The following is a 22063-nucleotide window of genomic DNA, read 5'->3' as shown; positions in this document are numbered from 1 at the left end:
TATCCCTGAGTGACACTAGATTTATATATAAATAGATCTATATCTATACATTCCACCAGCCACGCATCTCTGGCTAAATTAGTGTGTGGGATAAGTTACCAAGGCAACGTGTCCTCTGGTCCACCACTGCATCCATCTCCACGACCATGGAGGAGGGAGTGGAGCTCAGGCATCCTCTGACTCGATGTCTCTTGATTCGGGAGGAAAGTATTCCTGTTTGTCAAAAACCTGCAGTTTCCCTATAAATACTTTTTAAGAGCTATCATTAGGATGGATGTACAATCCCACGTTTACCCATGGATTGGTATTCATTGTCTTTAACCGAACAGATATAATTGTGCTGCCCTTGAATGCAGATAGTCAGTCACAAAATGTTGACAAAAAACTCTGCGCTCCAAAGGTATACGATGAGGATGAGATATGCACTATGGATGATTAAGCGAAGTACATAGTCATTAAACTATAACTGTGGAATAAAATCATTATGAATAATAAGTGCAGTATTTTACACCTTATGACTTGTTCAATTAAATAGATGTGTAATATCGAAACATCCATATATATTGAATACAGCCTAGTACTGTAGAGACCTCGGCCCTCACACACAAGTTGAAGTGAAAGAAAGACACAGACCCCCCAATAATAATTAAACTAAATTTTAAACAATTGTCATTTCTGTGGTACAATGTTGAACTTGGCTCACGAAAGGAGGGCAGGAGATGGGAAAGGAGATGATCACGAGAAGTGTTCTGGCTTCTGCCAACCAATCAGCAAGAGATTTAAACGGGATCCAAACAGATTACACTCGCGGTATATTTCCCTTCTTTATACTCAGACACCGTCCTGCAATTAAGTTATTCTATTATCAAAAAAATAAAGAAGTTCAGAAGCCATAGATCTGGTATGAATACATATATTATACATTGTATTTGCACAGAAATACATTTTGGGTTAAGGTAGTGTTCGAGTTCAGGGTTGATTCTAGAAAAACGACTTCTTAATAGGCACCAATAAATAAAGTTGTAAATCAAACGAGGAAGAAAAACATAATCCAGAATTTTAGATCGAAGGCCCCAGCCCTCTCTATCCTTGCTATGAAGTTCCTGTTCACATTATTATCCCTGTAGCAGCACAGATTCCCAGCACCACCCAAAGAAAGCTTGTATGGGAAGCACAAATATCGTCAAACATTGCAAAACACAAAAAAGGTATTTTGATCACTTCACTGAAGGCAAAAGGGGTTCATACAGTATACTAGTATTTTTTGGATGAAGAACTCTGGAAAAATAAGTCAAATTTCCCTCTTAATGCAAATAAACGTGTCTTCAAGGATGGCAGCAAACCTTTGGAATCCTATTGCTGTCTTGTGTGTATAAGACGTCTGAGCCAGCGTTTGATTCTGACTTCAATGTCAAAGAGGCATTGGTAAATAAATGTTCTGGCACCTTCTCCCTTTACCCTACAATGAAAGTTAGGTTGAAAAAAAAATCTTTCTTTGTGATGAACATGATTTTCCTCCACAAAAAACATCTGCTTGGTAGTGATGTCACTATGATGTCATTGTCATGATGTTATCCCTCGGCCAGAGTGGGGGGTGGGAGGTTGAGGGAGATGAGGGGGTGAGACGGTGGGAGGGTGGGATGGCGCCGCCCGGAGGCACTTGATTCGTGACCTTCAATCGTGTGTGTGTGTGTGTGTGTGTGTGTGTGTGTGTGTGTGTGTGTGTGTGTGTGTGTGTGTGTGTGTGTGTGTGTGTGTGTGTGTGTGTGTGTATCCTAACCTAAATACAAACTCTTCAAACACCTGAGATAGACGGGGGGCGGGGGCTCGGCCGGGTTCTCCCCTCAGGGGGGTCAGGGTCCATCAGGGGGGGATGTCAGTTAGCCCTTTTGTTCATAAAGCAAGCCTGGCTTTGTTGACCTGGTACCTGGTACAAACCATCCTGGGGCTGGAACAAACAAACGGAATCACAGAGACGAGAGTCCAAGGGCCCGCACCCGCCACCCACCCTGTCCTCCAGCACCCAGCCCCCCCTCCCCAGAACACAGCAGCGGGGAAGGTCCCTACGTTAAGCTCAACACAAAGAACACGACTCCATCCTCCTAAGTCAGCCAAGCCCTCTCCCTCCACACATTTTAACCACACTTTCTGCAATTATTTTGTTCATTTCGATTATTTTTGGAAAACCTAATTGTTGAGATTGGACCACACCATTTGGTGAGGGAAAGAGGGAGGATGACCTCGAGGTTAGGGTTAGTAGAATGCTTTGACCCTTGACCTCTAGTTGCCCACCCCCAGCTTGGATAGGCCCTGGCGGAACTCGTGCAGCTCGTCAATCTTCCCGTCCAGGATGTCCATGAACTTCTTGAGCTCGCCCTGCATGTCGCCCTGCTTCTGCCGATTCTCATCCGCATCGGCCTGCAGGCCTCCTATCCGGCCGTCCAGCTCCACGTTCTTCGTCTCGGCAGTCTGGTGTCAGGGAGATAGGAATGCATTAACCGATATCAAAATAAACTTAAATGTTTATCTTAAAATGTATGAAAAGGTGAGAGAATAGTCCAGTGGTTCCACTCGGCTGAAAGGTATTGCGTTTTACCAAAATGCCGCAGATGAAGCTGGAGGCGTGGGTGAATAAGAGGTTGAACTAACTACAACTATACTAACCCCCGCCCCCGAGCCCTCTATAAGACCAGGGTCCACCCCTAACCCAAACACCGAAGGCCCCCACAGCCTTCTCCATACAGGCCTGCACAAGCATCTGGTCAAATAAACACATAGTATAGAGTCATTGGCCCTCATTTATCAAACGAGCGTACGACAGAAAACGTGCGTATGCTCATTTCAACGTTGAGCTTGGCATTTATCAATTTCAACGTGAGCGCAGGCTGCAATGAAATCTCAAGTCAGGTCTGAGCTCGTGTACGCAAGTTTTTTTGGCGCAACATACGGGTATTTCACTGATGAATAGTGTAGCACAAGTAGCCCATGTTGCACATCTGTATTAATTACTAAATAAATTGGAATTAGCCCAGCCGTTCAAACAATTAAAGTCAGGCCTAATTAAAAACAGTATAGAATACAATATATGTACACAATACACAGTACACAATATATGAAAATAATTAGAATGTGACAGGTGAAATGCTTATTCAGCTGTCTATATAAACAGGAGCTTTGCCAAATAGGTGGTCGAGTCTCAGCGATGGCAGATCTGGCTCTGTTAGAGGACCTCAACACACGTCTAAGACGAGAGAGAGTTTTTCCGAGACCGCGCCGTTTTTTTTTATGGAGAGCGATGAATGGCTCTTGAGTCGTTTTCGTCTCCCAAGGCATCTCCTGATGGAGCTATGCAATGCTTTGGAGCCACAGTTAAGGCGAGAAACTAGGCGATCAAACGCAATACCTGTGCCAGTGCAGGTGTGCTCTACCTTGGGGTTTTTGGCCACCGGGACCTTTCAGCGGGAGATCGGGGACAGGTCTGGTATTTCCCAGCCAAGTATTAGCCGAACCATGCCAGCAGTTTTGGCAGCTATAATGTCCCACTCCGAACGTTATATTAAATTCCCATATAATAACGATCAGCAAACTAGAATCAAACAGGATTTTTATGCTATTGCTAGGTTTCCAAATGTGATTGGTGCGGTTGAGTATACCCATGTGCGTATGAAGCCACCATCTATTAATGATTACGCGTACATCAACCGCAAAAGCTACCATTCAGTTAATGTTCAGATTATTTCCGATGCCAGAATGTCAATCCTGAACATGGTAGCCCGATGGCCTGGGGGCACGCACGATTCTTTCATTTTCCAAAATAGCAACGTTGGGCATCGTCTACATCAGGGCGCACTACATGGTCAGAGTCATCTCGGTGAGTTACGCTGCAGTCGCACTGCACCGGCCTCCTCCCGTTTCTTGCTTGGCCCGCTTCACAGCCGCAACACGTTTTTTGGTGCCGAGCTTCATGTCGGACCATTTTTTCTTCACCTTATTCGGAATAAAATAACTTTAACGCAATGCAAACAATAGCATGTATGTGAAATGTTTTAAGCTGGATAACAGAAATTTTACATTTAATCTATTATTTAATTAATTTAATTAACAAACCTCTTCCGTAGCCCGACGAACATTGGAAACACTATTCACTGCAACAGTTATTTCCTTCCATATAGCATTCTTTTGCTTGCCTTTAATTCCAGCTTTTAGGCTACCAAACAAAACCAGACGGTTCGCATCATGGTTTGCATCCACCAGTGACACAAGCGTCTCCATTTCGGTCTCGGAAAAATGCCTCTTTTTTTTTTTTTTTTTACCGTTGGACGTTTCTCCATGTCGTAAAAGTTAGGGGCGAGACTTCTGAAGACGTGCTTTTATATGGGCGTATTACGTTAATTACGATCGATCTCAGCCGCCGTATTTATCAACACCAAGATCCTTCGTACGCTGGGATTGGTGTGATACGAAAGTTTCGTGAATCTCACGTGGGTCCTATCGTAAGATGAATCATGCGTTCAGATTTGCGCTCATTTCTACGTTCGTTTGATAAATGAGGGCCATTGTCCTGTCCTTCTACATTAAAGCTAAACCAAAGGAATCCACCGTCTCTAGATGCATCATCAATGGGCTCTCCCCTTGGTTAAAAAGTGCTGAGAAATTATCACAGCAAGCTTATATAAAATCAAGTCTCTACCATCTCTCTTGCGTCTTCTCATATTGGCCTTTTCTAGAATACTTTCTAGGAAAAAACCTTCAAGATCAGGTTACTACTGTAACTGCATACGAGATATACACACACGATATATTAATACTCTACAAAGGGATGTTCATGAGACTAAAATATGTGCTGTGTGGTGACACTTGTCCGGCCTATCTTAGGCCCCGTCCACACGAAGCCGAAACAGGCGAAGCCGTTACGGTTTCGATCTATCCGGTTTCGCAGTATCTCCGTAAAGACGAAGCCAAGCGAAACCGGGTAGATCTGTAGAAACGCTGTAGTACACTTTCCAGGCCTATAAGGAGCGCTGCTTCTGCTACAGAAATCCTTGTTGTTGTGAGTTCTGAGACTCCGCGGGCTTAACAGTCATTGGCTAGAGGGTCGAGGGGTGGGGCGATGACGTCATGGTTTACGGTTTCAGTCGGTTTCAGGCGTCCACACGAATCCAAAACGAAACCGGGTAGATTTGAAACCACCTCCGAGGGTGGTTTCAGAAGTTTGCGGTTTCGGTCAGCGGATTCGCCGGCTTCGTGTGGACGGAAGGCCGAACCGTACAAGACCTTTGCGGTTTCGCCATGAAATCGGCTTCGTGTGGACGGGGCCTCAGTCAATAGGGTTAGGGAACTGGTTAAGTCTTTTAGACTGGCTGGCAACAGTAGTGATTAATACCATAGATACCAGAGGAAGAGGTGTTTTAAATAGCTCTCTCTGTGTGTGTGTGTGTGTGTGTGTGTGTGTGTGTGTGTGTGTGTGTGTGTGTGTGTGTGTGTGTGTGTGTGTGTGTGTGTGTGTGTGTGTGTGTGTGTGTGTGTGTGTGTGTGTGTGTGTGTGTGTGTGTGTGTGTGCGCACGTATGATTAGGTGTGTGCGTAAAGGGTGTGTTAAGTATTTTAAGAAGCTGCATTACCCTCACATAGCCACAAGGGGAGCAAGACCTTATTGAAGGCTGCTCCCTCCACAGAAGGCAGCACCTTTAGATAGGAGAAGAAGCCGAAGCCATTACGTCACCCCGGCCACGCCCACTGCATAGGCCACGCCCACTTGACGTCCTCTATCGGAGGACGTCAAGTGAAGAGGCCAGAGATCAATAGGTAGACGGCAGAGAGCCACCGGGCCTAAGCCCGGGGGCTTGAAGTAGATCACGGTATTTTCCTCTCCACGCGTTAGATACAATTCCCTCCCTTAAGCTTCATAGTTACCATACCGAAACATGCCTACTTTATAACAAATAAAGTGAGTTAAAAGCAACCCGGGATTGGACAACTTTCTTCAAGAATGCTGCAATAATTTGGTGACCCACGACGTTTGGAAGAAAGTCCCGAGAATCCCGGCGGGCGCGAAGCTAAAACAACTTCAACAGGCCACACACGTCTGAGGTAAGTAGAACTCATTGTCTTAAAGATTAAATCTGAAATAGGATTGGTTACAAGAACATTTCGGTGTAAGTTTGTTTTAGCCACCGTCCGATCGTGCTGCTCCAGAGGCCTAGCATAACAACACGTGTAGATCAACGGTTGCAAGGAACTCTGAAGGCCCTCCCTCCCCCCTTCTTTACACTTGAGTTGTTTTGAGCACTCGTCGTTAAATCGTTCTTGGTACTGGTTGAGAGGTGATGTCCTCCACTATCGGTCTCTGTATAGATCGGGCCAAAATAGTATATTAACGAGAGTTATCTTTCACTTCTCAGCTGAGGCCGGCACGGTCTGTGTTCCTAAGCAGTAGCACCATAGCGGACGTTCGGAGTGAATACTATCTTATCTGCCGATCCGCTAAATACCACCCATGCTTACATTTTACATTCAAGTCTGTTGGTATTTTGTTATTAAAGACGATGAATTATTAAGGTAAAAGACCCCCTGACCTCCTACGCTCGTAAAGTCCCCACCGCCCCCCCCTCCAGGCCCCCTACACACGAGTCCCCCCCTACCCCACCCCTCTAACGCCTCCCTCCCCTTGAAACCTTTTCATCTCCCTCTTAAGATCCCGTCCAACACCCCACTCCCCCCCCCTCCGCACCCCCTTCGTGGATCTACCTTCGAACACTCTCTTCCCCTCACTTCCTTATTCATATTGCTGAAAGAAGGAGGCTAAACCCCTTCCTATTGTCAGTTAAATTGAAGTCTTATCTTATTGTTCTTTCTCCCCCTTGCCCCCTCCCACCCCTAACACCTAGTCATGTGTTGGAACCAGCATGTAAATTTAGTATATGTGTTTGTATATTTGGGGGTCTGTGTGTCTGGGTGCTGAAATACAGGGAGCCAGTCCCTAGTTGATATCGGCAAAACACGCAAATATTTGTGTAGGTTGTAATCAATGTTTTTTTGATTCACCAACATTAATAGTTTAAACCAGGGGTTTTCAAAGTGTGAGAGAGTGAGCCCCCCCTCAGAGAAAAAATTTCAGCTGAGCCCCCCCCTCCCCCAAACATTTGAAACATATTTTTGAAACATTTGAAACATATTTTTAAAAAAAAATTTAAACATTTTAAACGTTATTCTGAAACATTACATCTTTGTGCATTTTCTTAACACAATTTAACAACTTTATCTAAGCATGTTTTAGCTTAACCTTTTTTAAATTCATTTGAACATCTTAATCTGTGTAAACTGCCAGTCGAATCAGATCTGCCTTTTCAGTCCAGAGATTCTACTATTCGGCGGGGTTTGTTTACCGGCGTTGCTATGGTGACCTAAATTATTATAAGCAACTGAAAACGATGCCTGTTTGAAACTAAAACTGTGATTCTGAAAAAAGTATAAATGCTATCAAAATTCCGTTTCGATAGAATTGAAGATACAAGTGTGTAGATTTGCTCAATGAACGATGGTAAACGGTTGAAAAAGGAATGAGTTACGATGTCTAGAAATAGGTGTATCAGAATGGGCTGACGTCTTCAATGAAAACAGCTGAAAACGAAGCGGTATGAAACTAAAACTGATTCTGAAGAAATTTTAAATTATATCGAAATTCTGTTTAGATATTATTGAAGATAAGTGTGTAGATTTGTTAAATGGTTTGCACGAAGATAAACGGTTGAAAATTTATTTAGTTATGTTACTTCTACAGTTGAAGTACGACTGATGATTTGAATCATCGACTTTCAGGGGTTTTTTCGGGGGGGGCGCGCCCCACAGTTTGAAAACCACTGGTTTAAATGATCTGTAAGTGTTTACATTTGTACTAAATTTGTTCTTTCTCTTCAGGCCTTCTCAACCCAAGCAGTGATGGATGCCCGGCATTCATCATTCTAATTGTTTACATTACTACGCCAATCTTAATATTCTCTCTCTCTCTCTCTCTTCAGGAAATAGCAGTATATGCAGTAACGAATGCCTAACACTCAGACATTATGTTTTTCAAGGTTGCTGGGCCCTTCTGTCTGTTTTCATGCGTTTTGTGTATCAAAACAGGAGTGCAATATACACTGGTTGTGTCATGCACATAGAGAACCAGGATGGTTCAAATAGACACGGGGTTCAACTGCTAAAATAATATGTTTAATTAATAAATGATGCACATGGTTTTAACCGGTGCACAAGGCGGGAGTTAGCTCAACTGCTGTAGTTCAATTACAATAACATTTGTTTCAACCGATAACTTCTGAATTTTTCTTTTAGGTTCAGTTTTTGTTTTGTTTATAAAATATCACCATATATTTAATACCCAGATGTGCATAATTGTTGTGAGTTTGGATGACTCTTTATTCTACCTAGTTTAGACGGTTTTGATTGACCTAGCTCAAAATTCACCAGGTGTCAGACGTAGGATTGTGGCACTCCCTGGGAGCCCCCGAGCCACACGTCAACTGCACCAGGTGTCAAGACGTAGGATTGTGGCACTCCTTGGGAGCCTCCGAGCCACGTGTCAACCGACTCGTTCCTGCAGTGTTCTGGAGTGGTGACGGTGGAGCTCAATGGGAGGCTCCGGGAGAGTTGTCAATCACGGGCTCACACGGGGAGAAATCAAGTAAGTCAGTAAGTCAGAAGGTGGAATTAATGTATCGATTTGATGTTGTGTAACACTTTGACTAATCTTTTACCCCAATTATTACGAAAGAAACGCAAGTTTCTTAATTTGAGAACCAAGCACATTGATTGTGTTCGTTTGAGACCACTTAATAATACTACAAATAACGAGGATATAGCTCAGGGAATTACATTGACCCATATATTTTCAAACTGTTCATATTTCCATATACATTCACCAAACAACCCTCAAATAAACCCACAGTCCAGATACCCCAAAAGTCTTTTCCGCCGATGTGATCTGATAACCACGTTAATATGCGGCCTCCATTTGCGCGCCCCTTGCACACACTCGCGCGTTCTCCCTCTAGTTCAAAGCAAACAAAAAAGAATATCCAAACGAAATCCCCGATCAAAACTCCACAAGCAACTGTCTCTTACGTCCGGGGAAAAAATAGGCAATCCGGGATCCCCCCACCAGCCGGAGGCTACTCAGGTAAGACACCAAAATATTTTTTCAAATTTACCACATTTACTGTATCCTCTTTTTGTGGGTTGTTCCACCCTACCCTGTAGTTTATAGGCCCCAATTTTTTTGTAATTTTAGCTGGCCCTTCCCACCTAGGCGCTAGCTTAGCAGAGAATTTATCACTGGCCCTAGAGAGAGGATGGGACCTGACCCAGACTAGGTCACCCTGCTGAAAGTGCGCATCTTTTCTGCGGGCATTATAATACCTAGCTTGTCTAAGTTGGTGCACCCCCACTCTCCGTTGGACCTCCTCTAGCATTTTCTGTTGTCTCTCCACCAGGTTGTAGGCCTCTCGCTGTGCAGGTGATGGTGACTTGTAGATGAGCCGTTCCAGTGGGCCTTTGAGGTTCCTGCCCAAAGCCAGCTCAGCAGGGGTTTGTCCAGTGCTCTCCTGTTGTGCTGTGTTGAGGGCGAAACGGAACTCTGACAGCCAATGGTCCCAGGTGTTGTGGTGTTTGCCGACATATGATGCAATCATGGCTTTAATGGTCCGGTTGAATCGTTCTGTCAGATTGGTTTGTGGATGATAACTGGTTGTGAGTTTCTGAACAACCCCCCATGTGTTGCAGAGGTTAGTGAGAAGTTTTGAAGTAAACTGTGGACCTCGGTCCGAAACCATGTATTGCGGCACCTCCCACCGGGTGAAGATTTCCTCTCTGAGGATTTTGACCAGACGGGGTGTCTTGCTGTCCCTCAAGGGAAACATTTCCACCCATTTAGAGCAATAGTCGACCACCACCAGGAGGTAACAGTTGGCTTTCTTACTTCTAGGTAATGGCCCCATGAGGTCAACACCCAGCATCACTCCCGGTTTTTCAACTACTGTTCTCTGGGTAGACATGGGTATACATGTCAAGTCCTGGGTATACAGGACTTGACATGTTCCCACACATCTTTGCGGACATTCGGCCACCAGGCTACTTCCAACACCTTCAATAGAGTCTTCAGCTGACCCAGGAGACCACCAAGGGGATTATCATGAAAGTACCTCAGAAATTCGGACACCAGGGATTGTGGAACGACCATCTGGTACTTCTGTCCCTGGTCCCGTACAGGAACTCTTCTGTACAACACCCCTTGTTGGACCACAAAGCCAATGCGAGTTAAAGGCACATCTGTCTGGGCACTGTCCTGCTTCAGCTCACACACCCGTTGGTCCTTCTCTTGTTCCTCTGCTATCTCTGCCAGGGTAGTAGGCAACACAGAGTGGATTTTGGTGGAGACAGCCAAGCACGGTGATGGGTGAATTGAGAGAGGTTCGTGAGCCCGGGACAACGTGTCTGGTGCTGAATTGAGACAGCCCTTTCGGTAATGTACCTTGAAATGGAACTGCTGTAATCGTAGGGTCCACCGGGTCAGACGGGAGCTAGTCTTTGGGCAATTGAACGCCCACGACAGTGCAGCATGATCAGTGTAGACGGAGAACTCCACTCCAAGTAGTGCCTCCACTTTTCAACCGCCCATACCACTGCCAGGCACTCCTTTTCCGAGGTGGAATAATTGTACTCTGGACCTCGGAGTCCCCTGGAGGCATAGGCTATCACCTGCTCCCCCTCTGGTGTGTTCTGGGACAAGATGGCGCCAAGGCCCACGTCACTAGCATCTGTTAGCACCTGGAATGGTAAGGATAGATCAGGCTGTGCCAGCACTGGTGGATTCTGCAAGGCCTCCTTTAAGGCATCCAGACTGGCCTGGCATTCACTGGTCCATTGCCACTCCACTCCTTTCCTCTTGAGATGGTTAAGCGGGGCTGCAAGGTCGGCAAACCGGGGAATGAATTTCTGATACCAGCCCGCCAGTCCAAGAAAGCGCTGCAGAGCCTTTAAGTCCTTGGGAGTAGGGAAGTCAGCCACAGCCTGTGTTTTAGCTGGGTCCACCTCCACCCCTCTGTCTGAGACAATGTGGCCAAGAAACTTAAGTTCCTGTTTGAAAAAGTGGCACTTCTTCATGTTAAGGCTGAGGTTGGCTTCTTGCAGCCTATGGAAGACTGCAGCCAGATCCTGTATGTGGTTGTGGCGGGAATGAGAGCACACAATGATGTCGTCTATGTACACAAAACATATCTTTCCTCTCAAATTCCCTAGGACCCGCTCCATTAGCCTTTGAAAGCTCGCAGCAGCATTTCGGAGACCGAACGGCATAGTGATGTTATAAATGCAGTCTTAGGCTTGCTTTCTTTTGTCATTGCCATCTGCCAATATCCCGATTGCAAATCCAATGAACTGAACCAAGAGGCTCCCTCCAATGATTCAAGAATGTCGTGTATGATGGGCATTGGATATGCATCAGGCAAGGTCTTGGCATTCACTCTCCTGTAGTCTACGCAAAACCTATAGGATCCATCAGGTTTGTTGACGAGAACCACAGGTGAGGACCAGGCAGATTGTGATGGTTTAATGATTTCCTCAGCCAGCATTTTCTCCACATGTTCTTCTACTATTCTCTTCTTCAGAGGAGATACCCGATATGCCTTGCTCCGGACAGGAACTTCATCTTGCAGGAAGATGGCATGCTTCTCCACCTCAGTTTTTCCCAGCTTCCCAGAGGTAACCGTCGGCCAGTTCTCCATAAGTTGCTGAAGCCCTTCAGGCCAGTTAGAATCATACCTGGGAGATGGGGTTTCTGTTGTAGAGGAGACCCAACACTGATGGTAAGCACCCGGAGGCAGGGCATAGTAGAGGTGTACACCCTCTGGAGAGCTAAGACTGTTGTTGTTCCACCCAGTAGTGGTGAGAGGTTGTCGTTTAAAGGTATGATAGGTGTAGCCTCTATCTGTCTTTAGTCCATAACTGTTCTTGGCCAGATGAATGAGAACACCGGTAGTAGCTAGGAAGTCTAGGCCTAGAATCACAGGAAAAGCAAGGTGACTGTCTTCCATCACGTGTACTTCAGCAGGCCATTGTTTGCCATGCCAATCGAGGCAAATAGTTTTCTTCCCCAGGGCTTGGTGAGTGGTCCCGTCTGCCATGACGAACCTCTGTCTCTCTGCTGGTAGGAAGTTTTCATCTGCTGCTGCCACCTGTCGCCATAGACTCTGCTTCATCAATGTGAAAGTGCTGCCTGTGTCTACTACAGCGTCTCCCTGCATGCCTCTGATGGTAATGGAAACTAACAGTAGACCCTGTTGATCTTTATTTCTGTGTGTTTGATGTTGAACTACCGTTAATTCAGCTGCTCCATGCTTGCTCTTTTTATCTGATGGTTTTTTTTCTTGTCTATCTGAACTAGCATGCACCTTCTGCCAGTACTCCTTGGCTCCAGAGCAGTCCTTCTCCACCATAGAGCCCACCTTCACCAGTTGTGCCACGGTTAGCACCGTCCCACGGAGGCACCCCGCTATTTTAGGATTGCTATTATTCAAGATACGCCTTACAATCTCTTCTTCAGGCATGTCCTGCTTCCATTTAAGACATAAATCCTGGTAGTCATATGCGAAATCTCGGAGGCACTGGTCTGGCTTCTGAACGGTGGTTCTCAACTTCTCCTCCACTTCACTCAAGTAATCTGTGGATAGAAAAGCTGCTAGAAAGGTTTCTTTGAATGAGATCCAATCATGTACCTGACTCTTGGTAGCTTTCCACCAACTGAGTGCTGAGCCCTTTAAAACTGAGGATAGCGCACCCATTAGCTCATGAGAAGTAATGGGTCTCATTTCTAGAAAGTTTTCACACTGTTCGATAAACCGCAAGACATCAGAGGATTCACTGCTAGGGCCGAATGTGGGAAACTCCAGGTTCACAGGAGGCTTGTGGTACATTGGAGAGGCAACAGACTTCATACGGCCAGGAGGTGTTGCAACATACTGACCAGCTTGGGTAACCATTGGGCTAGCTTGGGTAGCTATTGGGCTTACATTAGTGGAGACTGCTATAGTTCTCAGTGGTACGGGAGTGCTAGTGGGCCTTAGCTCGTGCACTTGTTTTCTCCATTGTTCATCTCTTCGAAGAAGGCAATTGTACACTGTCCTGTCCAACTTTCCTATACCATCACACAAGAGCTTTTCTAGTTGAGTCAGGTTTTCTTCCACCCACCCTCTAAAACTCAACTCCCTATTTACAGCACTTGTTACAGACTCCCTAAATTCAGCTTTTAACTGTTCCAATTGGTTTTGTAGGCTATTGATGTTATTTGCCAATTCCTCACTCTCTGTCTGTGTTTCCTGTGTAACCGTTTCTTCCCAAACAGCCCCCCTGTTATACTCACCATTCTCTTCATCATTATTTTCATCACTATCACCATCATCATCATTTTCAACATCATTTTCATTATCAACAACATGATTTTCGTCATTATCAACTTCCTCCAAACCCATTCTAACCCTACCTACAGTATTTTGAACATTACCAGGAGTGCGTGGAACATTATTAGGGCTATCACCAATGTTGTGTGTAGTGTTAAGTGTACTAGTGTCATTGTCACTAATATACAATGAGCTCAGTAAATAAGATATATCTGAAGTAGATCTTCTCGTAACAAAAGGTCCTGCAGTAAAATCGGGATCACCAAATACAGGCCTTAGATTAGGCAAAGAGGTCCTTCCCTCTCTATGGGCCATATTACTAAATGTATCTCAATATTTTTTCACAAACAACAATCAAAGTAACTCAGCCCCCCGTACTGGCCACCATATGTAACACTTTGACTAATCTTTTAGCCCAATTATTACGAAAGAAACGCGAGTTTCTTAATTTGAGAACCAAGCACATTGATTGTGTTCGTTTGAGACCACTTAATAATACTACAAATAACGAGGATATAGCTCAGGGAATTACATTAACCCATATATTTTCAAACTGTTCATATTTCCATATACATTCACCAAACAACCCTCAAATAAACCCACAGTCCAGATACCCCAAAAGTTTTTTCCGCCGATGTGATCTGATAACCGCGTTAATATGCAGCCTCCATTTGCGCGCCCCTTGCACACACTCGCGCGTTCTCCCTCTAGTTCAAAGCAAACAAAAAAGAATATCCAAACGAAATCCCCGATCAAAACTCCACAAGCAACTGTCTCTTACGTCCGCGGAAAAAATAGGCAATCCGGGAAAAAGACAGGCAAAGAAAAACAAGATGACCCAGGTCGTAACAAAAACCTCCAGCAAAAAATATAAATCGCTCTTACCGACGTATCCAACGAGTCGGCAAGAGTTGTCGACTTTGTCTCAGTGGTTCTTAAAGCTTTCCCACTATTAAGCTTTCTCAGTTGGACTGGCGTTTGTTAGAGGTCCCTCTCAGACTCCCTCCATTCATTCCGCCCCTCCCATTCATTCATTTCCTTGTATTTAAAACCTCTCGAACCTCATCCCGTCAGCTGACAGGCACGTCAGCTGATTTGCGGAACACCGATCCCCGGTCAGAAAACAATAACAGTCATAAATATAAAATAAATACATATAAATATAAGGCCACAGGTACACATTAAGGTAGGAACATTACTTTAGGATCACCACATTATACCTGTTAATTCTTTACATACTGAAACCAGGTAATATTTTTACAGTGTATCCTAAAATATTAAATATGTGGCCTAGTGTCACAGTTGACCAACAAAAAACTAGATAATTATAATAATAAATACTGTTCATGTAATGGTATAGTTAGGTCTGGGACCTGCGTAGCTAAAAAAACTGTTTTGGAAATAGTAATGGACGTGTCCGGGACATGTATAGCTATAAAATAAGTAAAGATAAAACTGGGTTTTACTTTACTTCACTTTGCTAAGACATATGCACGTTTGATGTGGTATGCAAAAGGTGGCGCAATAGGATGTTGTGCAGAGAATAAGGCGTATGCACGTTTGATGTGGTATGCGATGTACATAGGAGTGAATCAAAGTGTGGACAACATCAAATGCGAGCAATAGGTAGAATAAATGAAGATTAGGTCATCCAATATACATAGTTAGTGTAGGACAATCGGGTAGTATGATGAAGGTAACTGTTATTATGAGATACGGTTAACACAGAAGTGATATTGAACATGCAAATTTTAACATTGTTATTTCCCTTTTACATCTTTTTTATGTTATAGATAAGAAATGGATTAGCGATACATCTGCTGGGAAGAAAACCTATATGCTAGGGTTCTCAATTTAGATTCAGAAGTAGTGGGCTCACCTTTCAAATGCCACTGCTGCTGCTGTAACGCTTTGATACAACGTCAGCGTTTCATAGTATGATATTTTTTTGCGACACATAGGTATACTGACTCATGTATCGTTTACGGTTTAGTGCATTTGAGAACAGTGTGGTCTCAAGACGGCTGCATAGACCCACCAATATCGACCTTTGGTTTTGTATACTGGTTTTCATTTCTCTTCACAATAGATTTGTTTGTATACAGATAATTAAGGAAAGGAACTTCAACTTGGTTGCACTACGGCGTTGTTAGGTTTGGTTGTCATTCAATGCGCATGGCTGAAGCAATGCGCAAGGAGGGATGTAGTGTGAAATTAAATCAAAGTGGATACTGTAAAACAATTAAAATTAAAGGAAATATGTTTTTGAACAACTACCTGCTGTACATGAGTTTGTATTTCTACAGTAGAAACAAAAGTTCCAGAACCAGATGCAGACACACCCGGAGCCTACAAACTACCACCGCTGAGCAAGGACTAACAGTCACATGAGGAGATCAAATAACAGCAGGATTTGAATCGGTTCGGTTTTGGTTGTCCACCATTAGAAAAATATTGTTTGTATAAATATGCTGATTAATATCATAATCAGCAACAGTTCGTTGCTGATTATTTTCCACGAATAAGTTTTCCACGAATAAGGTTAAAGTTTTCCACGAATAAGGTTAAAAGAATATATAAGGTATGGATATGTTATTGACAGAGCAAGGAGGGGTGTATGCGATGATAGGCACGACATGAACATGTTGTACTTTTATCCCCAATAACACAGCTCCAGATGGGTTGGTGACCAGGGCGCTGGCATGATTACAATCCCTCAGGTTCGAATTGGCAGCGAACTCCGGCATTAATGACCCTTTCACAGGATGGATGGAGAATATGTTTGGGAGGTGGAAAGGCATGATCCAGTAAGTGCCCGTCGCGGGAATAATTGCAGAGACCGTGTTAATTGTCACCGGCTGCCGTTGTATTCCCTGTGCACGAGGGCTACTGCATCTGCTGATCACCACAGCAGTGAGCGCTACAGAAGCGCCAAGTGCTATTCAGGCTTACATGGGGATCAGATATGATCCGATGAAAGTGAACGATACATCACCTGAGGGGCCCGACCCTATCCAGCTGTAATATGTAGAATAGTCAACACCTATACTATTCTAGTAGAAGCACCTGTGTCTAAAATAATCAATATCCTGGATTTACTTGAATAACTAATTATTGAACCACCAAGACGGGTTGTGTTTGTTATTAAATAGTATTGTTTGGTTGCGAGTGCAACCCGTTATTTCTGTATCGCTGCATTGATAATGGTACTGTTGATCTTCTTTGAGACGGTTGTTTACAGATTTCCTGTTGCCGACACGACGACGATTGAATGCCTGAAGGAGGCTCCCATGATGTGAAAGTAACCTCTCTGTGAGCTGAGCCCTTGACAAGGAGGGACGAGTCTTGGGTTCATGAATTACAGGCCCCGACGGCGACAGAAGAAACAATGGCTGCGATAATAACAACGTCCAAAACCACCCACATGCAACAGCGCACCAATACACGAAGATCACCTGAACCACACAAATCCATGCTAGCCTATCAATAATCTTGAATTTTTTTAAATTTTTATTATGACTACTAATTTTGTACTTTACTTTTGCACATGTTGAAAATTGTATGACCTTGTTGCACATAACCAAAAAGTATTAGCTTAGGATTTCTATGGATACTTTTGTTTGTGTGCTGTTTGACCATATGATTGTATGATAACCAGGATACATGTTCATTGTATTGTTAATATGACTTGTATTACCTATGAGACCCATCAGGGCGAATGCCGTTACAGTGTTAAGGTGCGGCCACACCAGACGCGTATCTCGCGTACTTCGCGTATGAAATCGCCTTTTTTTCCATAGGGAACCATTGGTTTACGCGCGTATTACGCGTAATATGCGTATAAGCATATATATGAGGCGCGTATATTTACGCGCTATACGCGCGTATATCGCGTACATTTCAAGAGTTCAAAAAATTGAACTTTTTACGCTCATACGCATGACGATTAGCCATGTTGCCCAATCAGCGTTGAGCATGACCCGACGTCACTGGCAGAGAGTAGTGAGCTTGGACAGAAGCATACGGCCGACATCTTTCTTTATTCTGTGTGGAAATAGTAACATAGTTACGCCATTAAATGCTTTTATGGAAACATTTCTAGCGAGAAATGTGCATTTTACTTTCATAATGTTCGCTCGGTGAATGTGAAGGATGTTTGGTTTGATAGTTATGACGAAGAGGGAACGCTCCGTTCACTTGCATGGACAGAGTCTCTGGTTACTAAGCAACCTCAACGTCTTGGCGGACTATTTCTCTGCTGATCAACACTACAGACACTACACGAACAGAAATGGAGGTGGATCAAAATATCATCGTCGCCGTGTGCGGCCGTCCTGTCCTGTACGACACCACGATGGTGTCGTACAGGGACAGGAACAAAACAGAGGGCGTGGGTCGACGTGGCAGAGGATATTGGCGTTCCTGGTAAGATCAGTGAATAATGTGTGTGTGTATTTTGCTTGGCTTCAGCTATCGGTTGTGTTCTACTATGAAAAAAGTTAGCGCCGGTTAGCGGTAGCACCAGTTAGCAGTAATATTAAGTGATACTACTACAACAGACTGTCCCGCTTGTCAGGTTACACAACTTAATATGTATATATGTTCTTGTCAGTGGACGTATGTCGCAGGAGGTGGAAGTCACTCAGGGACAGGTATAGCGCGTATGCGACCATTTTTGACACAAAATGGTCAAGCAACATTTTACGCGCGTATCTCGCGTAAAAAGTACGCGAGATACGCGTCTGGTGTGGCCGCACCTTTATGGTAACCCGTGGTGGTTTTTACTCTAATATGGAGTTGTTCCCACTCGGTTGGTGGTGTTGATGATTTATCCTACTTTGACTATGATTTTGGTGTGGTAAATGGTGTTTATGATTTAAAATATTGTTGTATGGTCATCTGAGATGACCAAGGAGGGATTGTTAAGTATTTTAAGAAGCTGCATTACCCTCACATAGCCACAAGGGGAGCAAGACCTTATTGAAGGCTGCTCCCTCCACAGAAGGCAGCACCTTTAGATAGGTGAAGAAGCCGAAGCCATTACGTCACGTAACTTGACGTCCTCTATCGGAGGACGTCAAGTGAAGAGGCCAGAGATCAATAGGTAGACGGCAGAGAGCCACCGGGCCTAAGCCCGGAGGCTTGAAGTAGATCACGGTATTTTCCTCTCCACGCGTTAGATACAATTCCCTCCCTTAAGCTTCATAGTTACCAAACCGAAACATGCCTACTTTATAACAAATAAAGTGAGTTAAAAGCAACCCGGGATAGGTGTGTAAGTAAAAGGTGCTGGATGTGAATAATGGTTAACATGACTGATATCTGAAGGGTTAACCTAACCCTAACCTAACCCTTATGACTGAAGGGTTAACCTTACCCAACCCTAATGATTACTGAAGGGCTAAACTAATCCTAATGATGACTGAAGTTTAACCTAACCTAACCCCCAAGTAGTGTTTAGTACTGATGGTGTGCTTGAATGCATCCCAACTGTGTTGTGTTTTCTGCATCTCTGATCATCAGACCTTCCCTTTGGATGGAGAGAGAGAAGGTATTCAAGGCACGCCGATGTTGTTCCAATGTCTCTCTTCCCTTTGTTGTGCTAGGCCATTAGTCAGAGCGAGGACACTGCCCCGTCCGGTTAGGCTGATCCCTGTGATTCATGTAGCGGACGCACAGCCAAACCCCGTCCACCCCAACCCTAGCCCCCACTACGGACTGTTTTAACCTGTGTGTGTGTGTGTGTGTGTGTGTGTGTGTGTGTGTGTGTGTGTGTGTGTGTGTGTGTGTGTGTGTGTGTGTGTGTGTGTGTGTGTGTGTGTGTGTGGATAGGGCGTAGCATCATGAACACGACCTCAACGTTCAGGTTCTACAGAGACTTGTCTTGTTGGAGAGGAACGCATTCCTGGGAGCTTTACTCACGTAGACCACAAGGAGGACCAGAACTAGGACCAGGACTAGGACCAGGACTAGGAGGACCAGGACTAGGAGGGCCAGGACCAGGAGGACCAGGACCAGGAGGACCAGGACCAGGACCAGGATTAAGAGGACCAGGACTAGGAGGACCAGGACTAGGAGGACCAGGACTAGGAGGACCAGGACTAGGAGGACCAGGACTAGGACTATGAGGACTCTGGTTAGGGTTAGGGTAGACTAACCACTAGGAGGACTCTGGTTAGGGTTAGGGTAGACTAACCACTAGGAGGACTCTAACTAAATGTTTATCTTAAAATGTATGAAAAGGTGAGAGAATAGTCCAGTGGTTCCACTCGGCTGAAAGGTATTGCGTTTGACCAAAATGCCGCAGATGAAGCTGGAGGCGTGGGTGAATAAGAGGTTGAACTAACTACAACTATACTAACCCCCGCCCCCGAGCCCTCTATAAGACCAGGGTCCACCCCTAACCCAAACACCGAAGGCCCCAACAGCCTTCTCCATACAGGCCTGCACAAGCATCTGGTCAAATAAACAGACATTTGTAGAGTCATTGTGCCTTCTACATTAAAGGTAAACCAAAGGAATCCACCGTCTCTAGATGCATCATCAATGGGCTCTTCCCTTGGTTAAAAAGTGCTGAGAAATTATCACAGCAAGCTTATATAAAATCAAGTCTCTACCATCTCTCTTGCGTCTTCTCATATTGGCCACAAGGAGGACCAGAACCAGGACCAAGAGGACTAGGACTAGGACCAGGACCAGGACTAGGAGGACCAGGACTAGGAGGACCAGGACTAGGAGGACCAGGACTAGGACCAGGACCAGGACCAGGAGGACCAGGACTAGGAGGACCAGGACTAGGAGGACCATGACTAGGAGGACCAGGACTAGGAGGACCAGGACTAGGAGGACCAGGACCAGGAGGACCAGGACCAGGACTAGGAGGACCAGGACTAGGACCAGGACTAGGAGGACCAGGACTAGGAGGACCAGGACTAGGAGGACCAGGACTAGGAGGACCAGGACTAGGAGGACTAGGACTATGAGGACTCTGGTTAGGGTTAGGGTAGACTAACCACTAGGAGGACTCTGGTTAGGGTTACGGTAGAATAACCACTAGGAGGACTCCGGTTAGGGCTAGGGTTGACTAACCACTAGGAGGACTCTGGTTAGGGTTAGGGTAGACTAACCACTAGAAGGTCTCGGGTAAGGGTAGACCAGGCAACCCTAGGCACGCGTGCCACCACTGGCACGTGACTAGGAGGACTAGTCCTCCTAGTCCTAGTCCTGGTCCTCCTAGTCCTGGTCCTCCTTGGCACACAAAAAAAAAAGAAAAACTTATTTTTTATTTTAGTATCATTATTAAAAATGTTGACGCACAATGCAGCAGCATAATCATTAGGCCTGTTTTGGGCATTTCCTCCCAGTGCAAATATGTTTAAATGAGTTACTGAAAGCAGTGTTCTGAAATGGGATCAATTAATAGTTTTTAAACCGGTCGTGAGTAATAGACAAAAAAATATTGGGAAAGCCAGCAACAGGAAGGGGAGGAGTAGCGGTGGAATCCGACGCGAGCGCTAGAGACGCTGTCCATTTTCGCTCAGCCAGACTACTCGTTGCCAGACCCTACAGCTTTCTAGATGTGGGTCTGGATTTCCAGGCTAAGCTTCCCTCATTTTACATCATAAAAATGACACAATGATGATACATTTTTTTACAATGTCTCAATTTAAGTCTGTAAATCATGCCAAAAAAAAAGAAAAAGAAATCGGCCAATACCGATACACATTAAAAAACGCAAATATCGGCCGATTATATTGGCCGGCCGATATATCGGTCAATCACTAATAACCACCAGGAGGCCTCAGGTTAGGGTTAGGGTAGACTAACCACTATGGTTAGGGTTAGGGTAGAGCAACCACTAAGAGGACCAGGGTAAGGGTTGACTAACCAATAGGAAGGATAAGGTTTAGGGTTACGGTAGACTAACCACTAGGAGGACTCTGGTTAGAGTTAGGGTAGACTAACCACTAGGAGGATTAGGGTTAGGGTTAGGGTAGATTTACCACTAGGAGGGTTAGGTTGTCATTTGTTTAGTCCTTAGTCCCAGCTACAGTCACAAAGGCTCTTCACAGGCTACACTATACTAACTATACTAACTATACTAACCCCCGCCCCCTCTATAGGACCAGGGACCACCACTAATCCAAAACACCAGAGAGCCGAGGAACCCCTGAGAAGAACACAGGAGAGATCAGGTCTCCTTCCAGGAGAAATAAAGGCTAGGTACGATTATGCCTTTGACTACCAGGCCAACTAACCCTAAACAATCCAAACATTAGTAATTCTGCACTATGTGTGTCATGGCCTTAATGTCACCAGCCCTCGGGCCCAAACCATAATGGCACCAGCTCTCCTCTTTTCTTCTCCTTCTCAATTTAAAACCTTTCTTTCATTGGCTCCCCGACTCCCATTGTGCAGTGTCCCATCCTGTGTATGTCTGTACCCTCCTGTACTACTACATTCTCCGTGCTCGCGTCTCCCTACCACATTCTGAGTGTGAGCTGGGGGCCGAAGGCTCCGCTCGTCTAGAGCCTTCAGAAGACTCTGGCCTTTACTGAAGAGCAGGAGCAGTGAAGCAGTGAGATCTATTTCTTCAGGAGCGCCGCCCTGCTCACC

The 22063-nt window shown here is 44.9% G+C and overlaps 1 protein-coding gene across 3 annotated transcripts in view; it reads right to left on the bottom strand.

Annotated features, from left to right (window-relative positions):
• Positions 1 to 640: 640 nt before the first annotated feature.
• Positions 641 to 22063, bottom strand: part of homer2 (homer scaffold protein 2) — a 43307-nt gene continuing 21884 nt past the window's right edge. For all 3 annotated transcript variants that reach the window (XM_060072296.1, XM_060072294.1, XM_060072297.1), the window contains one exon: positions 641 to 2469. In XM_060072296.1, coding sequence (XP_059928279.1) covers positions 2281 to 2469 — 189 coding nt within the window. In that variant the 3' untranslated portion in view covers positions 641 to 2280. The remainder of the gene's footprint in view (positions 2470 to 22063) is intronic.

This window comes from Gadus macrocephalus, chromosome 14, assembly GCF_031168955.1.
Source record: "Gadus macrocephalus chromosome 14, ASM3116895v1".
NCBI lineage: Eukaryota > Metazoa > Chordata > Actinopteri > Gadiformes > Gadidae > Gadus > Gadus macrocephalus.
The sequence above is the reverse complement of the archived record's forward strand: the minus strand, read 5'-3'. Positions and strand labels throughout refer to the sequence as shown.